Raw genomic sequence first — 20,328 nt, forward strand, 5'->3', positions numbered from 1 at the left:
ATGAAGTCCGTTCAAGCTGAGTGTCGCCCGCGTGCCTGGACAGGATCGCTTATTTCATGAAGGTGTTATAAATAATTTATTAAAAGCGACATCTTGGAGAGGAACACCGACCGGTAGCTGCCATTCGACCGGCGGAGGAGGGCGGGCATTCGACACCGACCATACCGTGCTGGTAGGCACGGAGACGGCGAAATGAGCGTTTTGGCTGCTTTAACGTCCCCGTGTTTGTCGGACGACAAAACATCTTTCATGGAAACTGAAGCAACTGACATTTTAAAAAATAGAAGGGAAACGGCTTATTTTTTGTGTCCCTTCTCATTTACCATTCCCCCTCCTCCCCCCTAGCTGAGCACACACCGGCGCGGGCCAAGTCGAGCAACAACTCCCAAATCCTAACCGGGCATCGAGGCTGGCACACCGAGAGCTTTTCGACCGCCCCGACAGCCCTCCTTCACCCGCGGTGGCGGGACCATCCTCTCCCTCCCGAGGAGTCCGCCGGCTAGACATCGACTCCTAGACTTTCATGTGAGATTAGTTGATGTATAATTGATGCGTGTGGATGGAAATTCGCCTTTGAAGTTTCAGCTCTGGTGCTTTTTTTAAGGGAGGCTACGCTGTAGCCACATCGTGGCTCATTGTCTGTCCACGAGAGCCGGCGAATGAAGCATCGTGTCCCGTTTTTAAACGCAAGAGACATTCATTTATTTGATACAAATAAAACTCGTTTCTTACTTTTATTTTTAACTCTGACGTTTTCTTTAAAGATTTTAGCTTTAGCTTTAGCATGCTCTTTGCTAACAGGCCACCTTAAAAGTCCCGAAACCAGGAAACTGAGCAGGCAGTGATGTTTATATAAAAGGATGTTATTCAGATACTTAATAGCTGTTAGTCTGTGCCAACAAGCTGACTGGAATACTCCTTTTGGCATGTGGGTGTTAGCAGGAATATGGTTACTCTGCCTAAAGCAAAGCATCCTTTTTAATACTGAACTGGGAAAAAATGAGAGGATTTTTGCACACACGCACAGATGTAGCCACACGCAGTTGAGCATTAAATCAGAATCAGTGAGGGGGCTTATGTTAACTGCAGGGCAAGGGGTCAAGTGGTTTGAATTAACTCCCCTTTATGATTCTTGGAAGTTTTTTTGACCCTTTTGACCTGCGAGAAGGAAAAGGCGGCGAGTAGGAGGTCTCGGGAGTGACATCAGTGCTCCACAGTGGTGATGAAATAAAATCAGTCATGCTGGGTAGTGCAGTGGAGTATATGTCTTCTTCAATTTTTGCTTTAAGATGAATGAAAATGTGCATTTGTTTTTGAAAATGTCAGAATAACTGCAGACTTTAAAGGTGTGGAACACTGAAAAAAATATTTCTGATTATAATCGGTCTGCCTGAGTTTTTTTTATCCAGGCTGAACATGAAAATAGTCTCCTACACCTATCTCCTGCATTAGCTAGATTTGTAAAGCCTGACAGATCTACCTCACACTGTCACTTAACGTCCATGGACTCACCCATCTTGACTCACAACAGGGAAGGCTGTTTTTGGTTTAGCGTCCAGAAAACCGCTGAGAACGTTTTGACTAGTTGAAGCTAACTGGTAGCATTAGCAATGTCACCACACAGCAGAACTCCTTCAGGCTTGTGTTATTTGTGGAGACAAAACATCAACATTGCTGAGCAAACAGTCAATGATAGAGTTGTGTTGCTGTTATCCAGCCCGAAGTGAGATGTCCAAATATCAGGAAATAAGACTCCAAAGCCTGCCGCCTGAAGCTCAAGGCTCTTTCTCAATACTTACTTCCACCCTTGCGCCCCTCAATTGTGCATTGCCATCCAGGGGCGTAAGAACGTATGGTATGGTGTCCCAATTTTCAAGTGCGGAAGTTGACCACACCCCTTTTTGCACCCTTGATCTGCACTTCGCTGAAGTCCACATTGATGTGGACTTATTTTGAAAGTTGTTAATCAAGTTTTTTTTAAAGCCGTACAAACAGCAACCGGCATCCCAGCATGCATCCCGGTTGATGATACAATTCTCCCTGTCCCAATTTGGCAATTATTTGCAGACTTGTGCACTACGCACTCGAAGCCTTACTACGCACTTCTTGAGGACCGTTGGGTGCAGTGCGAGTATTGGTACTGAGCCCAACTCTGACGTGGCTCACTTCTACTTCCTGAAACTGGTGTACATTATCCTGTTTTTTTATTTTTTTTATTTTTTTAACGAAGGAGTGCAGTGATCTTTAGAAACAGGAGTATTTGCTTAATGGTGCTACTTTGGGGGATATTTGGGAGTTTTGGTGTCGCAAAGCTGGTTCCCTTTATATCTGGGTTGGTTACTATGGCAACTGATGCTGATGTTTCTGTGATCATGATGAGCATTTTATGTTTGTCTATTTTTTATTTTTTTTTACCGGTTTACATTTCAGCTTTGTCTTTCTGAGGATAATGCCACCTCAAGACTGTTGTCAGAAGCAGAACTCTTGAGTTGATTTAGATAGTTGATAACCAGCTCGCCCGGATTCGTAGAGCTGGATCTCCTTAGGACCCAAATGATCCATGTCTGAGAAAAAAAGCATAAATTCTCACCGACTAAATCCAAAGCATAAAGAAAAGGTCACAAGAAGCAGAGAACCCCAGAGCAAATGTTTGGTTCTAGCAATGAGGTGGGGAAATCTGGAACTATTTAAACAGGGAGGACTGCTTATTTACGACAAACAGCTGGGGTGATTGACATATGGGGCACACGTGGAATGCTGAAAACTCTTTGAGCCATCAAATAAAGACAACACAATAAAAAAAGAAACAAAAACCTATAAAAACAAATGTAAAAATCCAAGATCCTGTCATATTTCATCAAATGGGCACCTGGAAATAAAGCTTGCACCAATTAAGCAGTGTATATAGATTTCCTAAATTTAATGCGAGTTGTAAAATATATAGGTTCACGAAATAAGGAGGCAAAAATCTTAGAGATTTTTTTTTTCAAATATACTTGAAATTATTCCCATTTTAATCGTCTAACTTTGATTTTACAGAATCTTCCTTTTAGTTCAGCATAATGGCGTGTCACATTCTGGCTTCCTTTAACAGCTGAAACTCAGGAGTGCCTGTGTGGATAGATAGTAGTAAAAAAATTACCCGTGTTTCAGAATGAAAATAAAGGAAATGTATGAAAAGACAAGGTTTCATCAACCTCCCTTTCTTTCTGGCTGAAGCGTGCTCACATTAATCATAACGAATTAATTACTATAAACTAGGAAATTAATTTAATTAAACACTGATGGGCCTGTGTGCTCGGTGCAGGCCTTACGTAGGCGTAAAACAGCACATCAGAGTGCTTTAGTCCACTTGTTTTTTCTTACTCTAGCATTTATTTTTCAGCTGGGCTTAGGTTTGCTGCGTTTGCATGCCTCACACTCACACCTGGAAGCTTGCCGTCACAAACACTATCTTTAATGTTGGCCACTCTGCAGCTCCTGCTGAAGGAGCTGGGAGGAGAGATCCTACATCTGATGTCCTTGTCAAGTTTTATCACTTGTGGACAACAGTTGATACATGTTACCCATTTTGTCAAACCTAGATAGTAAAAATGTGTCTTTTGTTTGTTTTAAAGATGAATAAAACATGGGTGGTTTATTGTGCTCTCCGCTGATTGTGTGGCTGTGATGAAAGATCACGTATGTTGTATGTTTTATGTTTATTTGGACTGAATTAGTGCTGGTCGATATAGCTTAAAATCAATATCACGATATATTGAGGATTTCACCTCGATAACGATAAATGGACGATAACTACAGGTATGCACAGAAACAAAAAATGTCCACTAGATGGGGCTGTCACGTGTATTATGTTGAGTCACATTTTTGTTTGACTCAAGGAAGTACAGCTTCTTAAAAGGACAAGAATGTTGCCAACCTACACATCTTTTTTCATTTTTTTATTATCAAATTTATTGACATGGGAAAAGTTATCTTGATAAGAGTCAGGAATTTTGATAACTGTGACATTTTGATTTATTGGCCAGCCCTAGACTGAATTAAACTGGATCAACAGAGTTTAATGCATTGCATCATGGCACATTGCTGTAGTGAAACTGGTTGTGTAGAATTTTGAATCTCTGTCTCTATGTGACTCAGATCTGTGAGGCAAATGGTGGCCACACCAGATACTGACTGGTTTTCTGCCCCACCACCCCCATAACGCAAAACTGTGCACATATCAGGGTGTCCTTTTATTGTGGGCAGTCTAAGGCACACCTATACATTATTCATGCTATCTAATCAGCCCCTTGAAAAGCCACACCTATGAGATGGGACGGATTATCTTGGTAAAGGAAAAGTACTCGCACACATGTAGACAGATTTCAGAATGATATTTGAGAGCTATGGATGTTTTGTGCATGTTGACAAATTTTTAAGCTTGATTTATACATCTGTGTCTGCGTCAGTGCGTAGATACGCAACGCCATTATCAGTCGGCGCAAGGGCTCTCCGACGGGCTCACAGAGAGGGATGGAGACATGCTCAAAAATTTAAACATCCGTCGAAAGTTGACGGAAACTGCAAGCTTGTGATTGGCCAGGACGCCGCTTCCTGCATATTCATCACCAGCGCCGCTGTAGCTCCGTTAAAAAGTAAACAGATATTTAGCGGCAGACCCCGAACAGATTGAAGAACGCATCGTGGAAAAAGTCCGAAAAGATTTACATTTATTCACCCGTGAAGGAATACAAAATACGGAGCAAACATGGCCGAGAACGACAGGAAACGTGGGTTTAGAGGAGGTGACCACATGAAGAGTTGGAGGAGAATAAAGGACAAATTTGGCCTCTGAAATATATAAACACATTAGTAAATACGTTATTGTGGACCGGATACACGAGTGTTATGGTGGCAGGTTATCACAGAACAGCGCTACACCCTCTGTTGTCCTGGCAGGGAATTGCTTTGCAACGCTCCGCTGCCTGAACAGAAGTTCAAATGTGAAAACCTTTCCGACACTCCGTGTGCGTCTCTCCGTTGTGAAGCTCACGGAGAATTATAAACCAGGCTTCTGATGTTTGAGTTCAGCTCATGAGAAATGGAAGCAAAAACAAAAGTGTTGCGTATATATTTTTGTTCAGTGTTTAATGATCGCGGGTTGAGACACCTGAATCAGAACGTGAAAACAATATGACTCTGTGGATTTGAAAATAAACAAAGATGGATGTTTCTAGAAACATCTTCTCTAATTAACAGTTAGTCACAAGGACTTACCAGAATCACAACCCGACCGTTGCTGCAGGGGTCCAGGCTCTCTTTGGACAGTCCGGGTCGCTCGCAATCATCTCTTTCATATTTCGCAGTCCTTCTCTTTAAGCCTCCCACGGGCCGAACGATCAATCACACAGATCCATCTGCCTCGCTTAATCCTCCTCCAATTGGGCTACAACACTCCCAGGATTTTTGACCCTGATGGCCATCCGTTGGTAAGGTCTCACTCAAGCACAAAAATACAGCTTGCTTGCTATGATTTAGTTTTATACTGCCCCCTATTGCCAGGAAAATTACACACCGCCACTTTAATAACTCTTATCGGCAGATATACAGAAAATGGTAAACATCGGACCAATACATCAGAATTTTTTCATTTGGACCAGAGTTGCATCTTTTTGACATAAATCTTTAGTTGGCAGCTACAGAGAATGAACCCAACAAACATTGGTCTGATGCCGACGTGGTGTCCACGTCCAAAAATGGTCGTGGTAGGACGTTCCGACTTTGTAAAAAAAAAAAAAAAAAACAGAACGTGTCTTAAAAATCCATTCAGATACATTTGTACATGCCTACAGTTATATGTATAATTGTTATTTTGACATTTAGTTACGTGTAGTTCAATATAGCATCCCAGCTAGGACTGCACGGCATTAGGAAAACCTGCGATATTCGATAACAGTGCTTAATATTGCGATATCGATATTACTCACGATAAATGAACAAATACTAAATTATGCAGTGTTGATGTCGTCTGGCGTGTGACGTCTGCTCTGGGTTCAAAGCAAACAAAACTAATGCATGAATTCCATTACAACATAACATTTTTATTGCAAAAATATGCAGCTGCACCCGCTACTGTATTAGCACCTGCACCCGCTACTGTATTAGCACCTGCACCCGCTACTGTATTAGCAGCTGCACCCGCTACTGTATTAGCACCTGCACCCGCTGCTGTATTAGCAGCTGCACCCGCTACTGTATTAGCAGCTGCACCCGCTGCTGTATTAGCAGCTGCACCCGCTACTGTATTAGCAGCTGCACCCGCTGCTGTATTAGCACCTGCACCCGCTGCTGTATTAGCACCTGCACCCGCTGCTGTATTAGCAGCTGCACCCGCTGCTGTATTAGCACCTGCACCCGCTGCTGTATTAGCAGCTGCACCCGCTGCTGTATTAGCAGCTGCACCCGCTGCTGTATTAGCAGCTGCACCCGCTGCTGTATTAGCAGCTGCACCCGCTGCTGTATTAGCAGCTGCACCCGCTGCTGTATTAGCAGCTGCACCCGCTGCTGTATTAGCAGCTGCACCCGCTGCTGTATTAGCAGCTGCACCCGCTGCTGTATTAGCAGCTGCACCCGCTGCTGTATTAGCAGCTGCACCCGCTGCTGTATTAGCAGCTGCACCCGCTACTGTATTAGCAGCTGCACCCGCTGCTGTATTAGCAGCTGCACCCGCTGCTGTATTAGCAGCTGCACCCGCTGCTGTATTAGCAGCTGCACCCGCTGCTGTATTAGCAGCTGCACCCGCTGCTGTATTAGCAGCTGCACCCGCTGCTGTATTAGCAGCTGCACCCGCTGCTGTATTAGCAGCTGCACCCGCTACTGTATTAGCAGCTGCACCCGCTACTGTATTAGCAGCTGCACCCGCTACTGTATTAGCAGCTGCACCCGCTACTGTATTAGCAGCTGCACCCGCTACTGTATTAGCAGCTGCACCCGCTACTGTATTAGCAGCTACACCCGCTACTGTATTAGCAGCTACACCCGCTACTGTATCAGCAGCTGCACCCGCTACTGTATTAGCAGCTGTACCCGCTACTGTATCAGCAGCTGCACCCGCTACTGTATTAGCAGCTACACCCGCTACTGTATCAGCAGCTGCACCCGCTACTGTATTAGCAGCTGTACCCGCTACTGTATTAGCAGCTACACCCGCTACTGTATTAGCAGCTACACCCGCTACTGTATCAGCAGCTGCACCCGCTACTGTATTAGCAGCTGTACCCGCTACTGTATTAGCAGCTGTACCCGCTGCTGTATCAGCAGCTGCACCCGCTACTGTATTAGCAGCTGTACCCGCTGCTGTATTGCTGCTGTATTAGCAGCTGCACCCGCTACTGTATTAGCAGCTGCACCCGCTACTGTATTAGCAGCAAAACAACAAACTGCATGCATGCAGTTTCTCAGTGACTTTAAATCATCACCTCCACCATAAAACTTTTTCTGATGCTCCAAATACAGAAAAACATCCCTTACCAGCGTTTTTTTTGAATAAATAAAAATATCAGAAAGTAAGTTTAAATGATAAATAATAGTTAACATCACTTAAATGCAACAGCAAATTCTCTCATTGCTACTGAGCATTTTCTCCACTTATATGGTTATGATATAAGGCTGTTGCTGTAACTGGGAAGTGAACTGTGCTGGGCCAAACTAGGAGAACATTAAGATTTTCTGAGGGAAAGAGAAAAACAATTGTCTACCTTTCAGAAGAGGAACTGGCAAAAAAAACTACATGGAAAACATGTGAAAACGTTTGTTTTTAACCCCAAATTGAACAAGTTTACCTAGATCCTAAAAAGCAGCTCAGATGATGAAACTGCAACTATGATTCTGATAACAAGCTAACAAACTGAACTATTTCCTCTTAAGATAAGCGGCTAGCAGCTTCTGACTGAGTTTATGTGCAGCAGCAAATCAACTATCCTGATTAACAAGGTTATAAAAGCTCATAACTGAAAAATCACTTTGATGTGTGGGGGAACTTTTCCAGGCCCTCTTTAGCAGCTCAGGGTGGGACTGGGAGGAGAGTGCTGCTGTAGCCTTTTAGCTGGAAGCTAACCGGAGCCTGGGGCTAACGGTGGGTTGGTTCACCGGCACGTGTCGGAGTCAGCCCGGTAAAAATGATTAACGATACCGAGCGGACTCACGTTCACGTTTGAAAGCAGCGCTGATTCCAGAAACATCGGCACAAAGTGCGTTAGTTAATCTGAGCCAGCATGACGAACAAGCGAGCGGCAGCGGAAAGCGGGGGCGGAGCGAAGATAGGGGAATTTTGGGGTAAGGGTCTACGTAGGGGGCGGGTGTATTACGTGAACGGACCCATCTGATTGGACGCATATCAGAAAGGCTACATTTGATTGGTCAAATAATACTTCCGCGTAAAAAACAGAGCTGGTTTACAAAAAGTTGATGTATGACACGGATGGAAATGTTTGAACCAAACATTTATCGCCATTTTTGACGTGCTTTGCGATGGGCCTATCGCACGTCCTGTTATCGCGATGAAGATAATTTTTCGATATATTGTGCATCCCTAATCCCAGCAAATATTGGCCCGACGGCAATGTGGTGTCCACGGTCAAAAATGGTCGTGGTAGGACGGTCCAAATAAAAAAAAATTTTTAACATAACATTTCCTAAAAATCCACTCAGATTTGTGGTAAACGTAATTTCTGGACTGTAGAGCGCACCTCAATATAAGCCGCACCGGGCTAAAAGCCACAGATATCTACTGAATTGAAAACGTAGTTTAACTGCAGTGTTGGGCAAGTTACTTCAAAACTGTAATGCATTATTTATTACTTGTTACCCTCATTTTAATGTAATTGATTACATTATAATATCACTGATTTTAAAATGTAAGGCATTACACTACTTTTGCATTACTTTAAGTTACTTTTACCAAAACAATTTCAATATGAATTAGGTCACGTGATGCTCAGTGAACTCATGACACATCCAGAGGAAGGTGATGTGGTGTCTGAGCATTGCTGTTAAAAACAGTCAGATATAATAACAGTTCCTTATTAAATAAATGCAGCAACAAACTGTACTCTCAGCACGCCGCCACCTTAGATTAACTGAGAAGGATGTGAGGTGGTGGGGGCTCCAAGCCTATTTTGCCTTGGTCCCCAAATGCCTTGATACGGCCCTGGATGTGGGACTGACTTCTGGGGTGATCTGATTCTATCACATGTATAAATATTAAATGCTTATAGATTATTGCTTTTCACTGGTAAAAATGTGTATTGGGGATAAATCTACCTACTTATATTTTCTTTTCAAGCACTTTGTTTTGTTTTCTTGATTTATTTGAATAATTTCCGGCCCTTTCTCTCCCTAACCTTCCTGCATGCTGCATGTTTTCACCGTCTTCCAGAAAAACTGTTTCCTAGATTCCCTACTTTCTAACCAATCAGCCAAAGGGATCTACCGAACGCAAAAAAAGCTTAATATGCGCTGCGCTCCAGCAGCAATGAGTTGAAATCAGCGGGCGAGGGCACAGATTATGAACTCAGCTGAGGCAAAGCACTAGGGCTGTCGCGGTTGAGGAATTCCCCCTGCGGTGATTCAGGGTGGCTTAATATTGCGGTGTGCGATATTATTGCAGTCCTTTTTTTATTGCAGTACTATCTAAACATAATGTTTACACATTTAAAAAAGGTTAAAAATTGCCGTGCCTTCTTTTATAACGCTTTACTGAATGCAGATCAAAGGGCAGTAACAACACAGATCGCAGTAACGTTCGTTTCTCCGACAGTCGGAGTCCGACTGAACTTAAAAACAACAAAATTCAGGAGAAGGTTAAACTTTTAAATGCAAATTTGGCTGCAGCATCTAACAAATAAGAAACAAGTCCCCATTTTGTTTAGTTGTTTAGAAACAAGCATAAAAAATTACATGTACCGGGCGCGCGCGCGCCGGGGGGCGGGCGCACTATCATTTCACTTTCACACACACGAATGACGGTGATTTATAGCTCGGTCACGTCCTTGTTACCTACAAGGAAAACCAGCATGTTAACCATATACGGTTTGAGAGAGGATCTGAGAGGGGTGGCAACATTTGCAGCAACACTGAAAACCCTCTCGGAGGTGCGCTCGTTACACTTACCCCAAATTCCACTACCTCCGCTCCCCTCCGCTCCGGTCCGGCCCCGCTCGCTTCCGAACTCAACTTGCGTGCGACTCTGGCGAGCAAAGGGAATCTCTCCCGGTTGTTGCTCCACCATGTCAGGGGGGTTCTTTAGGGTGGATGCATTCCACCTGCAGGTAGCGAGTGAGCTCCAGCTCGGCTCAAACTCTCTTCGGGACGGTTGCAGAAGCAGTGCTTGTCCGGGACTTCAGCAGGTCTCCGAGCGTTTATTATTTATTTATTTTTTGCCGCTGGTGGCAGCTCTGTCTCGGCCAAGGACTCTGGCTGCGCAGCAGCTGACGTACTGAAAACCAAAGCGCTCCCACAGGAGCGAAGTAACGTTTCGTTTTGATACCAGTGCAGCCATCCTTCTCAACATGCATCATTGAGTTGAACCAAGTTCAGTAATCGCGGTGGCCCATGATGCAGCGCGGTGGGCTTCTTCATATCGCGATATTTCATTTTTGCGGTTACCGCGACAGCCCTACAAAGCACGTCAGAAAAGTACAGAAAGTACAGAGAATATGGGCTGATATGAACGATCGCAAGTGAATTATTTTGTTTAGGTGGAGCGGTTTTGTGAATATAACAGCGGCCGCGCGCAGGACGCAGCTGGAGGATTTGAGCCGTCACCGCTGCGTCCTCTCTGCTCATAGAATGCCTGCAAAGCTGAGTCCATAAATGACGTCATATATGTAGATACCGGATCTTTATTTTGGGCTTTCCGCAATTTTAATTTTTAAGAAACCCACATCCTGATTCTGGGTTTAAAAATGCGTTGTAATTACTACGTTACTGACACTTGTACCGAGTAAATATTACCATTTTCTTTCCCTGTAATGCCTTACGTTACCACATTACAACAAAAAGCAATGCATTACAGTAATTAATTACTTTTGTACCGCGTTACTCCCAACACTGTTTAACTGAACGTAACTGAACTGATCAGTATAAAAAAAAAACAGAAAAGTTATTGATTAGTTTATTCATCGTCCTCTGGCGCACTGAAACCACTGAAGTCATCTTCTTCAGTGTCGGAGTTGAAGAGCTTCGTCACGTACCTTTTCTGTGGCGATGTCCGTGTCGCTGTCATCATCCCGGGTGAAGCTGGGAAAACAAGCAGCGCCGTTTTACTGTGAAAAAATCCTCCTGGGCGCTTTCCGTAGCGCTCCTTTAACCATTCCTTCATTAGACTTTCCAGCATCCATCCTTTCTGGTTGACTAAAGCCGCACCTCATTATAAGCCGCATGGTTCAAAGCGTGAGAAAAAGTAACGGCTTATAGTCCGGAGAATACGGTACATGTATAATTGTTATGTGTACTTCACGTCCAAAAAGACGTTGGTTCAACTTTCATTTTGGAACAATTTTTCAACCATGTCGGCCCAACGACTTTTCAACGTTGATTAAACGTCCGAATGTGTGCTGGGAAGTAAATCATTTGAAAACTACTTAATGAATATTGGTGAACTTCTCCTTTGCTGGTCTGAATCAGAACGTAGAGTTAATGATGGCGTTTATCAGAAGCAGGTCCATAAATATGAAGTTTCAGCTTCTCCAGCATTTCTCAGAAGGACCGGTGGAGACTTTGTTACTGTTTAGGCTGCTGGGATGTTCATCCTCCTCCCACTGGAGGAAAAATGAATAATCAGTTTAATATTGTTACACGTTAGTGTTTTGTTTGGGGTTGTAGGCAGGTTAGGACAGAACGTATCTACAAGCTGCTCTCAGGATACTCCTCTGTCTCTCCCTCGTCTAAGCTTGGCCAGCATCCGCTAGCTCCACGGCCACGGTTTATAAAATATCAGTTCAGCAGTTTTGTGACTCACCTTTGTGTTCGCAGCTCTTTCTTTACTTCTGCTGCTTCACATTCGGCGTGGGATCACCGGGCATTTTTCAACAAAAAAGCCCATTTTTAGAACAATAAACAAAAACAGAAACATTTAAAGACAGAGCTATTGTTTATTTTTGTCTCTTTCTCTATCATAGACATCTTTGTCGGATGGTGAAGAGTACAAGTAAAATAGACAAGTCAAGCTGTTGGTTTCTGTTTTGCGCCTGAGAGGGAGCAACACAATAAAACAAATCAAAGTAGGCCAGAGTTTAACTGAATTAGATGTAACAAAACCGGGAGGAAGAGTCTTATATAATGGTTGCTGGTGGCATGAAATTCTCTTTCATTATGAAGACAGTTTTAAATCAAAGCTGTTTATCACATTTTTAATTCATCAGACTTCATGCACTTCATCCTTTTATTCACGTCTCACACCCTCCCTCTCTCTCGTCGCTCTGCTGTCCTTGTCTCCAAGTTCTTTTTGTGCTGGTTTCTCATTTCTTCACTTCTCACATGTTTTATCGTTTAGCCCTTTTGTAACTTTCCTCACCTAATAACTCAAAATCTCTTCTCAGCATGATTTGATCTCCTCTCTATTTTGTCAAACGTCTCATAAGAGGTCCTCTTATGTGAGCCCTAACCTCTCAGTCTGTGTTTTCTGCAGACCCTGTGGTGCTGGGCAGAGCGTAATGGCTCAGACGCTGCAGATGGCGATCCCTAACTTTGGCAACAACGTCCTGGAGTGTCTGAATGAGCAGCGGCTGCAGGGCCTCTACTGTGACGTCTCTGTGGTCGTCAAAGGGCACGCCTTTAAGGTCAAAACGTTTTACATCCATGTCACTTTAATTCTTTCTACTTATCAAAATTTACTCATTTTTAGAGAGAAAGAAATATTATGTGGGAAAAAAAAGACACAAAAATATTTGCAAGTTTTTTTATGCAGACAGTTATTCAGAGCCTGTAATTGAGCAAGCCTTATTTGAAATTGAACTGAAGTTGTTAGCCCAAACCCGGCTTTTCACCAAATGCATAAAGGACACGTAACATCCGTAAAGTGTAACACACCACTAAAAACCGCTGTTCTAGTCGATGGGTGTGTTTCCACCGGACGCGTAAGCATCGTGTTTTGGATTCTGTTGCATCGCTCCGATTATGTGTTTCAGGTTCATTTTTTACACGCGGCTGAGCTTCCAGAAAGCACCGAGCTCAGCCGTTCATATTGGGCCAGACAGGAAGTCAAACATGGGAGTAGTGTAAAACATCCTGCGACTTTCAAAATAAAAGACATGCAAATTTCCAGCTGCTTAACTAGTACAAAAAAGTATGTCATTACCTGTCATGCTTTCATAGCAGAGGTACACGAAACAGAAAATAAACCACAGACCTTCTGTCTCCTTGCTTGTGAGCATGTGATCTGCCCAAATCACGCGTGATCTTGCAATTCTCTGGAGATTTTTTTGACCTCGATGGCTAGCTGAAACGCACCCGGTGGGACTGGTTTGCTTCTGACCTTGCATCGGAGAGGCTTCCATTACAACAATCCCATGTGAACCTTCTGTATCAAATTTTATGTACAGTCAGTTCACTTGGGCTGATGACAAATTGTCCATTTGTTTTCCTGACAAATTAGTCACAACGTGTCTTAAATGTGCTGCAATTTTTCTCATAATTACAAAGAATTTCAGATACCCACATGCTTTTAAACAGGATTAGAATGGTGGCGACGTGACCGCGACCCCCTGTGACTCACAACTAACCTCATAAACGGTTCTCCTTCATAAATGCAGTTACAGTCATTCACTAAACGGTAAAGGCACATCCTGCTATCTTGGAAAATATGCTGCGTTGTTACAAGCTGGTGAAGAATTCAACCGACTAGCAGGAAAACAGCTAAGGACACTGATTACTGAATAGGGTGGAAAACTGTCCAATCTGGAAGGATTGTGGTGGCCACCTCTGAGCAAATCATGTGGTCAGACAGAAATCTGCTTTTCACTGCGGCTAATCGGAAAGTAAAGACTTGTGTTAGCAGACGCAGCTTCGAGGTAGAGATGGATCCAAACACACACATGCCGATAGGAGCAGAGACGTTTGGTTACGAGTTCAGCAGCTCTACAAGTTCAGCTGACTTCTCTAAAACCGAATGAAAAGACTTTGTGCTGCAGCTGGAGTCAGCAGAAGATCTGGATGGAACTAAATAATATCTTTTAGAGTTAATTCCACAGGAAATGTGATAAAGCAACAGTGACTTTTTCCAGAGTGTATGACTCTTGTCATCCCTGACGTTCCCCCTCAGGCCCATCGTGCAGTGCTGGCTGCCAGCAGCTCCTACTTCCGGGATCTGTTCAACGCCGTGGGGAAGAGCTCCGTGGTGGAGCTACCTCCGGCTGTGCAGCCGCAGAGCTTCCAGCAGATTCTGGCCTTCTGCTACACGGGGCGCCTCAGCATGAACGTGGGAGACCAGTTTCTGCTCATGTACACCGCCGGCTTCCTCCAGATCCAGCAGATAATGGAGAAAGGCACAGAGTTTTTCCTCAAGGTAACCTGATCATGACGCAGCAAAAGCAACATGTCGTCATTCACTCTGACATGCTGGGACATCACAAATGCACACGAGGAGGACACCACGTGGGTGTTTGTTGTGTTTATGGACGCCTCCTATGACTAAAAAGTAACTGACGCAGGGCGGTGACGCTACAGGTTCTGTCTAGAGCAACGCAATGATCTGATTAGGACGGGAGTGCTTCGCTGCATGAATCTGCGTAAAAATGAGGAAAACAACCTCCGTTTGTTGGATTTAAACTGAATTATGTTAAAAATGAAACTGGTCTTTGATCCAAAAGTTTAAATTTAGCTTTCTGAACATCTGTGTTGTAATAAACTTTGTACAACAGAGAAAATGCTGATTCTCAGTGATCAAGACTACATGCAAGGTACTTGTAGTACCCTATGCAATAAACAAGTATGTTGTCACACATTTTAGATCATGGTCTGGCGCTCATGTTTTCATTAAAGTTCTTTATATCAGCACAAATCTTGTAAAATGTAATTAAAACAACCTTTTTTCAACAAACTGTCCACAATATCCAATATTATTTATAATCAGCCAGCTTTGTTTCGATTAAAGCAGAAATCTGGACTTTTATTCCGAGGGCACCATCTAGAGGCGGAAAAATGTATCGCACTTCAAGCCCCTCTCCCTACTTCTGCCATTACAGCAGAAAGCAACGCCTCTCGTTTGTGAACGTGCGCCTCTAGCCAGCCAACAGAGCTAAAACACATAGTTTTATAATTCTTCTTCTTAAGTTAATCTGCTTATTCATATTCATGTATTTTAAAGACTTATTTTGTCCGTAAAGCCTGGGGCACACCACAGGCGGACGCACCGTCATTTTAAATGGAAGCCATTCTAGTTCATGCGAGTAGGCACACGGCGCAGCCGTGCTGTGTTGCAGAAGCGCCGCGCCGAGGCGCTGAAGATAGGCGCCAGTTCTGTCTCAAGCGCCGCCGCGGCGGTTTACAACATTGTGGAGTACTTTAAGACAGACATTACGACGCAGAACGGCTTCAGGGAAAAAACCCAGCTGCAGTTTTAATAACTTTGAAGTACAATTGATCTTAAAATATTTGAATAAATAGCGTACGTACCCACTGTTGAGAATTTGAGTCTCACGAAACATGATGACAAGTCTGATCACGTATAAACAGTAGAGTCACTTCCCGCTTCCTGTTCTCAAGTCCCGCGTGATGTTGTGACTATCGCGCGACGCGGCGCGTCCTGTGGGACCACTGGACTTCCCAAAACCAGCGTTGCGACCGCCTCCGGTGTGCCTCAGGCTTAAAAAGTGTCTCCAACTCTGCATCTGTCTAGGTTTTTCTGCAAGTGCCCAATCTGTGATTGACAGCTTGTGATTGGTCAGGACACCACTTCCTTTAATCTCGTCAACATCACCGCCATTATCTCTCAAACAACACAACATAAAGCAAATAGTAAATACACTCTTATGGACTAGATACATGGCTGTAATAGTGAAAGGATACGCCCTCTGTGTTGTCCTGGCGGGGAGTTGCTTTGACACTCCCCAGGTGAAGAAGTCTGAAGGGAAAACATCTCCGTCAATGCGTGTGCGTGACTTCACACTCGAGCTGACGGAGAAGTATAAATCAGGCTGTAGCCGCCGTTAAAGTGGAAGGCTGCGATTCCAACAGCTGCCGCATTTGAGACAAATCCCAGAAAGACACGATGTGGGAACTTTTATAATAAAAGTCACGTGCAGATTTCCAGTTTTTTTTTACCGGTGAAACATCCGTAGCCTAGGTAACCAGAGCAGAACAAATAACTGATATATTGTCTATTATATCACAGTACAGGGGTAGAACTCCGGATTGCTGCTTTTTTGCCTCGTGACTATGAAAAATACACACATTACACCAGAAATAGATGAAAACTCATTTTCTTCTTCTTGTTTTAAGTCAACAAACTACTACAGATGTGAAATTCAGTGGAATAGACTCAAAATAATGACATAAGCTTTTAAAGTTGATTCTGCCTTTGCGTCTCCTCGCCGTCAGGTGTCCTCTCCGAGCTGCGACTCCCAGGGTCTCCACGCTGAGGAGACGGCGTCCTCTGAGCCTCAGAGTCCTGTCGCTCAGACAGTGGGAGGGGGTGGAGCTACTGTGGGAAGGCCTGCGTCCTGTCTGACGCCGTTCCCTCTGGTGTCCAAGGTGAAGACTGAGCAGGCCGCCGCCATGCCTCAGCCAGCTCCGCAGCAGCAGCAGGTGGGCTCCGACAACTCAGACATGAACAAGAGAAGTTTGTCTAATCTAAACAGAAACTCCTAAAACCTTTAAAAACGATTTACCTTTGGTTCTATTATTTTTGCTTTTACCATGTGAGCTGGGTTAGGGTTCAAACGTCAGCTTGAGTAAATGTGACTCCTGACTTTACTGTGTTGTTGTTGTGTTTTATGGTCGGAGCTGTTGGTTCAGCCGGTGGTGATTAACCAGTTCTCTCTTGTTTCTTCACAGCAGGAAGGCTCACCGTACTCTGTGGTCTGCACCCCTGTGGCCAAACGACTATGGGAGGGGGGAAACCGGGATGGTGGAGGAGGGTCAGGGGGAGGCGGGGGAGGTGGGATGAGAAAGGCCGCACGCTACTCTTCCTCCTCTTCCTTTTCCTCCTCCTCCACCACAGTAACGCAGGAAGTGTCTGGGCGCGGAGCGGCAGCGAACACAGTGGTGGTGGGTAGCGGCGGTGCCACGTCCGTGGGAGGGGCTGGACTCAATAGTAATCAAAACAACAACAACAACAATGGCGGGACCCCCGAGGGCACAAGCCCAGGGACACTGAGCATGTACACCAGCGACTCGCCCATCAGTTACCATGACGACGAGGAAGAGGACGACATAGCAGATGAGACGGCCGAAGAGCAGTACAGACAGATCTGCAACATGTACACCATGTACAGCATGCTGAACGCTGGAGCAGCAGGTGTGTGTGTGTGTGTGTGTGTGTGTGTGTGTGTGTGTGTGTGTGTGTGTGTGTGTGTGTGTGTGTCTAACTTGTTGATCTTGGGTTGAATTTGTGGGGGTTTTCTAGTTTTATTATCTAAATGTTTTAAACGTACACTGCAAAAACAACACGTTCTCATTAGGGATGGGTACCTTTGACATTTGAATCGATTCGGTACTAATTCCCGGTACCTACGAATCGATACCGGTACTTAACGGTACCAATTTTTGATACTTTTGAGTGTTTAATATTTTAATTCTCTTTTATAATTAAATATATATTTTTCTCAATATATAACAATATTTGATAAATATCACGATAAATATCATACAACTGTTTGTAGTTTAACATCGTCCTTGTAGTTTTATAAGCTGATAATTAAACTGAAGCAAACATCTTTACTGTGAACTAAATTTACTGTGTATCTTCATTCCTTTTGCCGTCTTTTTTCATTTGATTTTTCCTACTGGGAAGTTAGAATTTCCGAGGAGAAAGCGAACGCACCATTAGCTGATAACAATGGTAGCAATGGAAGCTAACATATCAAGCTAACGTTATCTTAAACATTATATTTACCTACCGGAGCAGATTAAGATGAGGATGTCTCACTTAGATCGTTGTCGCTGGTTTCATCATCACCCAGTTACCCATCACATTTAGTGAAGTGGACCCAAGCTTTAGCGTGCGTTCTTTCTACCATGCTGCTCTGTTTACAACTGGCTCGCAGCGACCGACGACATGACGCTCTTGCGCATGCGCAGCTGTCTAGGCAAGTTCTCGTTGTGAAGGACGGGTACCGAATCGAGGCACCGTTTCATATGAAGTGAATCGGTGCTCTGTCGGTACTATGGAATTCGGTCGGTACCTGAAAAAGTACCGAATGCGGTACCCATCCCTAGTTCTCACACCCGAAGCGTCGAAAAGTGATGCTGGGGGACCAAGCGTTTGTTTCCTGCGCGTTGGCCTGCTGTGCCAGAGCCTTGATTAAGGTTAGGATGGGGGTGAGGGGAAGGTTAAATAGCAAGAGGGTAAAGGTCACAATTCCTTGAAATCCGTTTTACCAACGCGTCGGAAACACGCTTGAGAGAAAGACATATTTTCAGGAAAGTAAAATGCCATGTTTTACATAATTTATCTTATTTTAGAAAAGGAAACAAACTTCTTATCTGCAAAAACAAAGTAGATTTTCTGAAAAATGATTAGATTTTCATGTTTTGAGTAAAAATTGTGCCAAGGAGGTAAGCAAAGGTTGCCCGGCAAATTAGCGAATAAATTAAACTAATTCATTTTTGCAGTGTAGAAACAAACATCGTAGCATCTTTTTTTTATGGGTTAGGACAAATGGCCATCAGTAGTAATCACCTTTCATCCTCAGTGGTCGGGGAGCCGGTGGAGGCCCTGCCAGACCTGACTCCTGACTCGGGTGGTGGGCGGGGAGGGAGAGGGGGGCGGACCCGCCAGGAGCTGGCATCGCTGCCCGCCGAGCTCATCAGCCAGATCGGTAATCGCTGCCACTCGAAGCTGTACGAGGAGGGCGACCCTGCTGAGAAACTGGAGCTGGTGAGCGGCACCTCTGTCTTCATCTCCCGCGCTCAGCTCATGAACTGCCACGTCAGCGCCGGGACGCGCCACAAAGTGCTACTCAGACGGCTGCTGGCGGCGTTCTTTGACAGGTCAGGGACTAAAATCCTTTCTGATGGCTGCTCTCTGACCTCCGTTACGACTGTCGTGCTCACGCGGCGTTTATTCTTTATTTTCTGCACTTGTTCAGGAGCACCTTGGCCAACAGCTGTGGAACTGGCATCCGCTCATCCACCAATGACCCGAGTCGTAAACCACTGGACAACAGAGTGCTGCATGCTGTCAAATGTGAGATTTTAAAAGATCGCTTTTTAATTCTGTATCTATTTTTATTCTCACTCTTATTTATCTCCTGTAATTTCTCCAGTCTACTGCCAGAACTTTGCGCCAAGCTTCAAGGAGAGCGAGATGAACGCCATCGCGGCCGACATGTGCACCAACGCGCGCCGCGTTGTCCGCAAAAGCTGGATTCCCAAGCTTAAACTGCTGATGGCTGACAGCGACGCCTACTCCGCCTTCTTGGCCGACAGCGTAAAGATGGAGGCCGATACGCTGGGGGTGGAGCAAGGCTTCGACCCCGCCTCTTTGGAGGCCGTCACATCGGCAGCGGCTAATCATAATAACGAAGCGGGAAGTGGAGCCATGCCAGCGGACAACCTTCAAGGGGCGGGAGGAGACAGCAGCACTTTGTTTTGAGTGAGAGACGGACAGATGGATGTTTGATAGGCGGAGGGAGACGAAGACATGGACCGCTGTGGTCCTGATGGCGGTTATCCCGCCCCTCAGCTGTGCCATGTGGTCGGAGATCTGCCTCTTCTCTTTGGTGGTGTGCTGTCCGTCCTTTCTGTCTCTCTCCACGCCTCAGAATGTTTCCCGTTGTCCTTCTGATGGAGAGAGACGGAAAACAAGTTGGAGGACGGAGGTTAAAGCTAAGCCCCTCCCTCCATCTCTATATGGTTTGTTTCAGCTTTTTATATTTCTAAAGCTTGTTTTGTCACTAAAGCCCCTTTTTTGTATAAAAATATCAATCCCAGACATTCCGTTTGGGAGGGGGGGCGAGAGCATGGCATTCCCTCCCCCCAAAACTCCGGTAACACTGTTGTTTTGATAATGAATGTATGCGTGGCGGCGCGTCGGAACCGATGCGAGTCAGCGATGACTGAGAGATTGTGCTGAGCCCCTTTTGTTTGTTTGTTTGTTTGTTTGTTGTGTTGCTTTGATCATCTGGA

The 20,328-nt window shown here is 44.7% G+C and overlaps 1 protein-coding gene across 4 annotated transcripts in view; it reads left to right on the forward strand.

Annotated features, from left to right (window-relative positions):
* nacc1b (nucleus accumbens associated 1, BEN and BTB (POZ) domain containing b) overlaps window positions 1–19,828 on the forward strand; it is a 21,778-nt gene extending 1,950 nt beyond the window's left edge. For 2 of the 4 annotated variants that reach the window (XM_015968562.3, XM_015968553.3), the window contains exons 2-8: window positions 12,671–12,821; window positions 14,303–14,545; window positions 16,579–16,785; window positions 17,035–17,497; window positions 18,894–19,191; window positions 19,290–19,387; window positions 19,467–19,828. In XM_015968562.3, the coding sequence (XP_015824048.1) occupies window positions 12,696–12,821; window positions 14,303–14,545; window positions 16,579–16,785; window positions 17,035–17,497; window positions 18,894–19,191; window positions 19,290–19,387; window positions 19,467–19,795 (1,764 nt within the window). In that variant the 5' untranslated portion in view covers window positions 12,671–12,695 and the 3' untranslated portion in view covers window positions 19,796–19,828. Of the gene's footprint in view, window positions 1–392; window positions 526–12,670; window positions 12,822–14,302; window positions 14,546–16,578; window positions 16,786–17,034; window positions 17,498–18,893; window positions 19,192–19,289; window positions 19,388–19,466 lie in introns of those variants that run through there. The other 2 variants (XM_015968571.3, XM_070550000.1) reach the window with 2 other exon arrangements.
* Window positions 19,829–20,328: the final 500 nt, after the last annotated feature.

Source organism: Nothobranchius furzeri, chromosome 4, assembly GCF_043380555.1.
Source record: "Nothobranchius furzeri strain GRZ-AD chromosome 4, NfurGRZ-RIMD1, whole genome shotgun sequence".
NCBI lineage: Eukaryota > Metazoa > Chordata > Actinopteri > Cyprinodontiformes > Nothobranchiidae > Nothobranchius > Nothobranchius furzeri.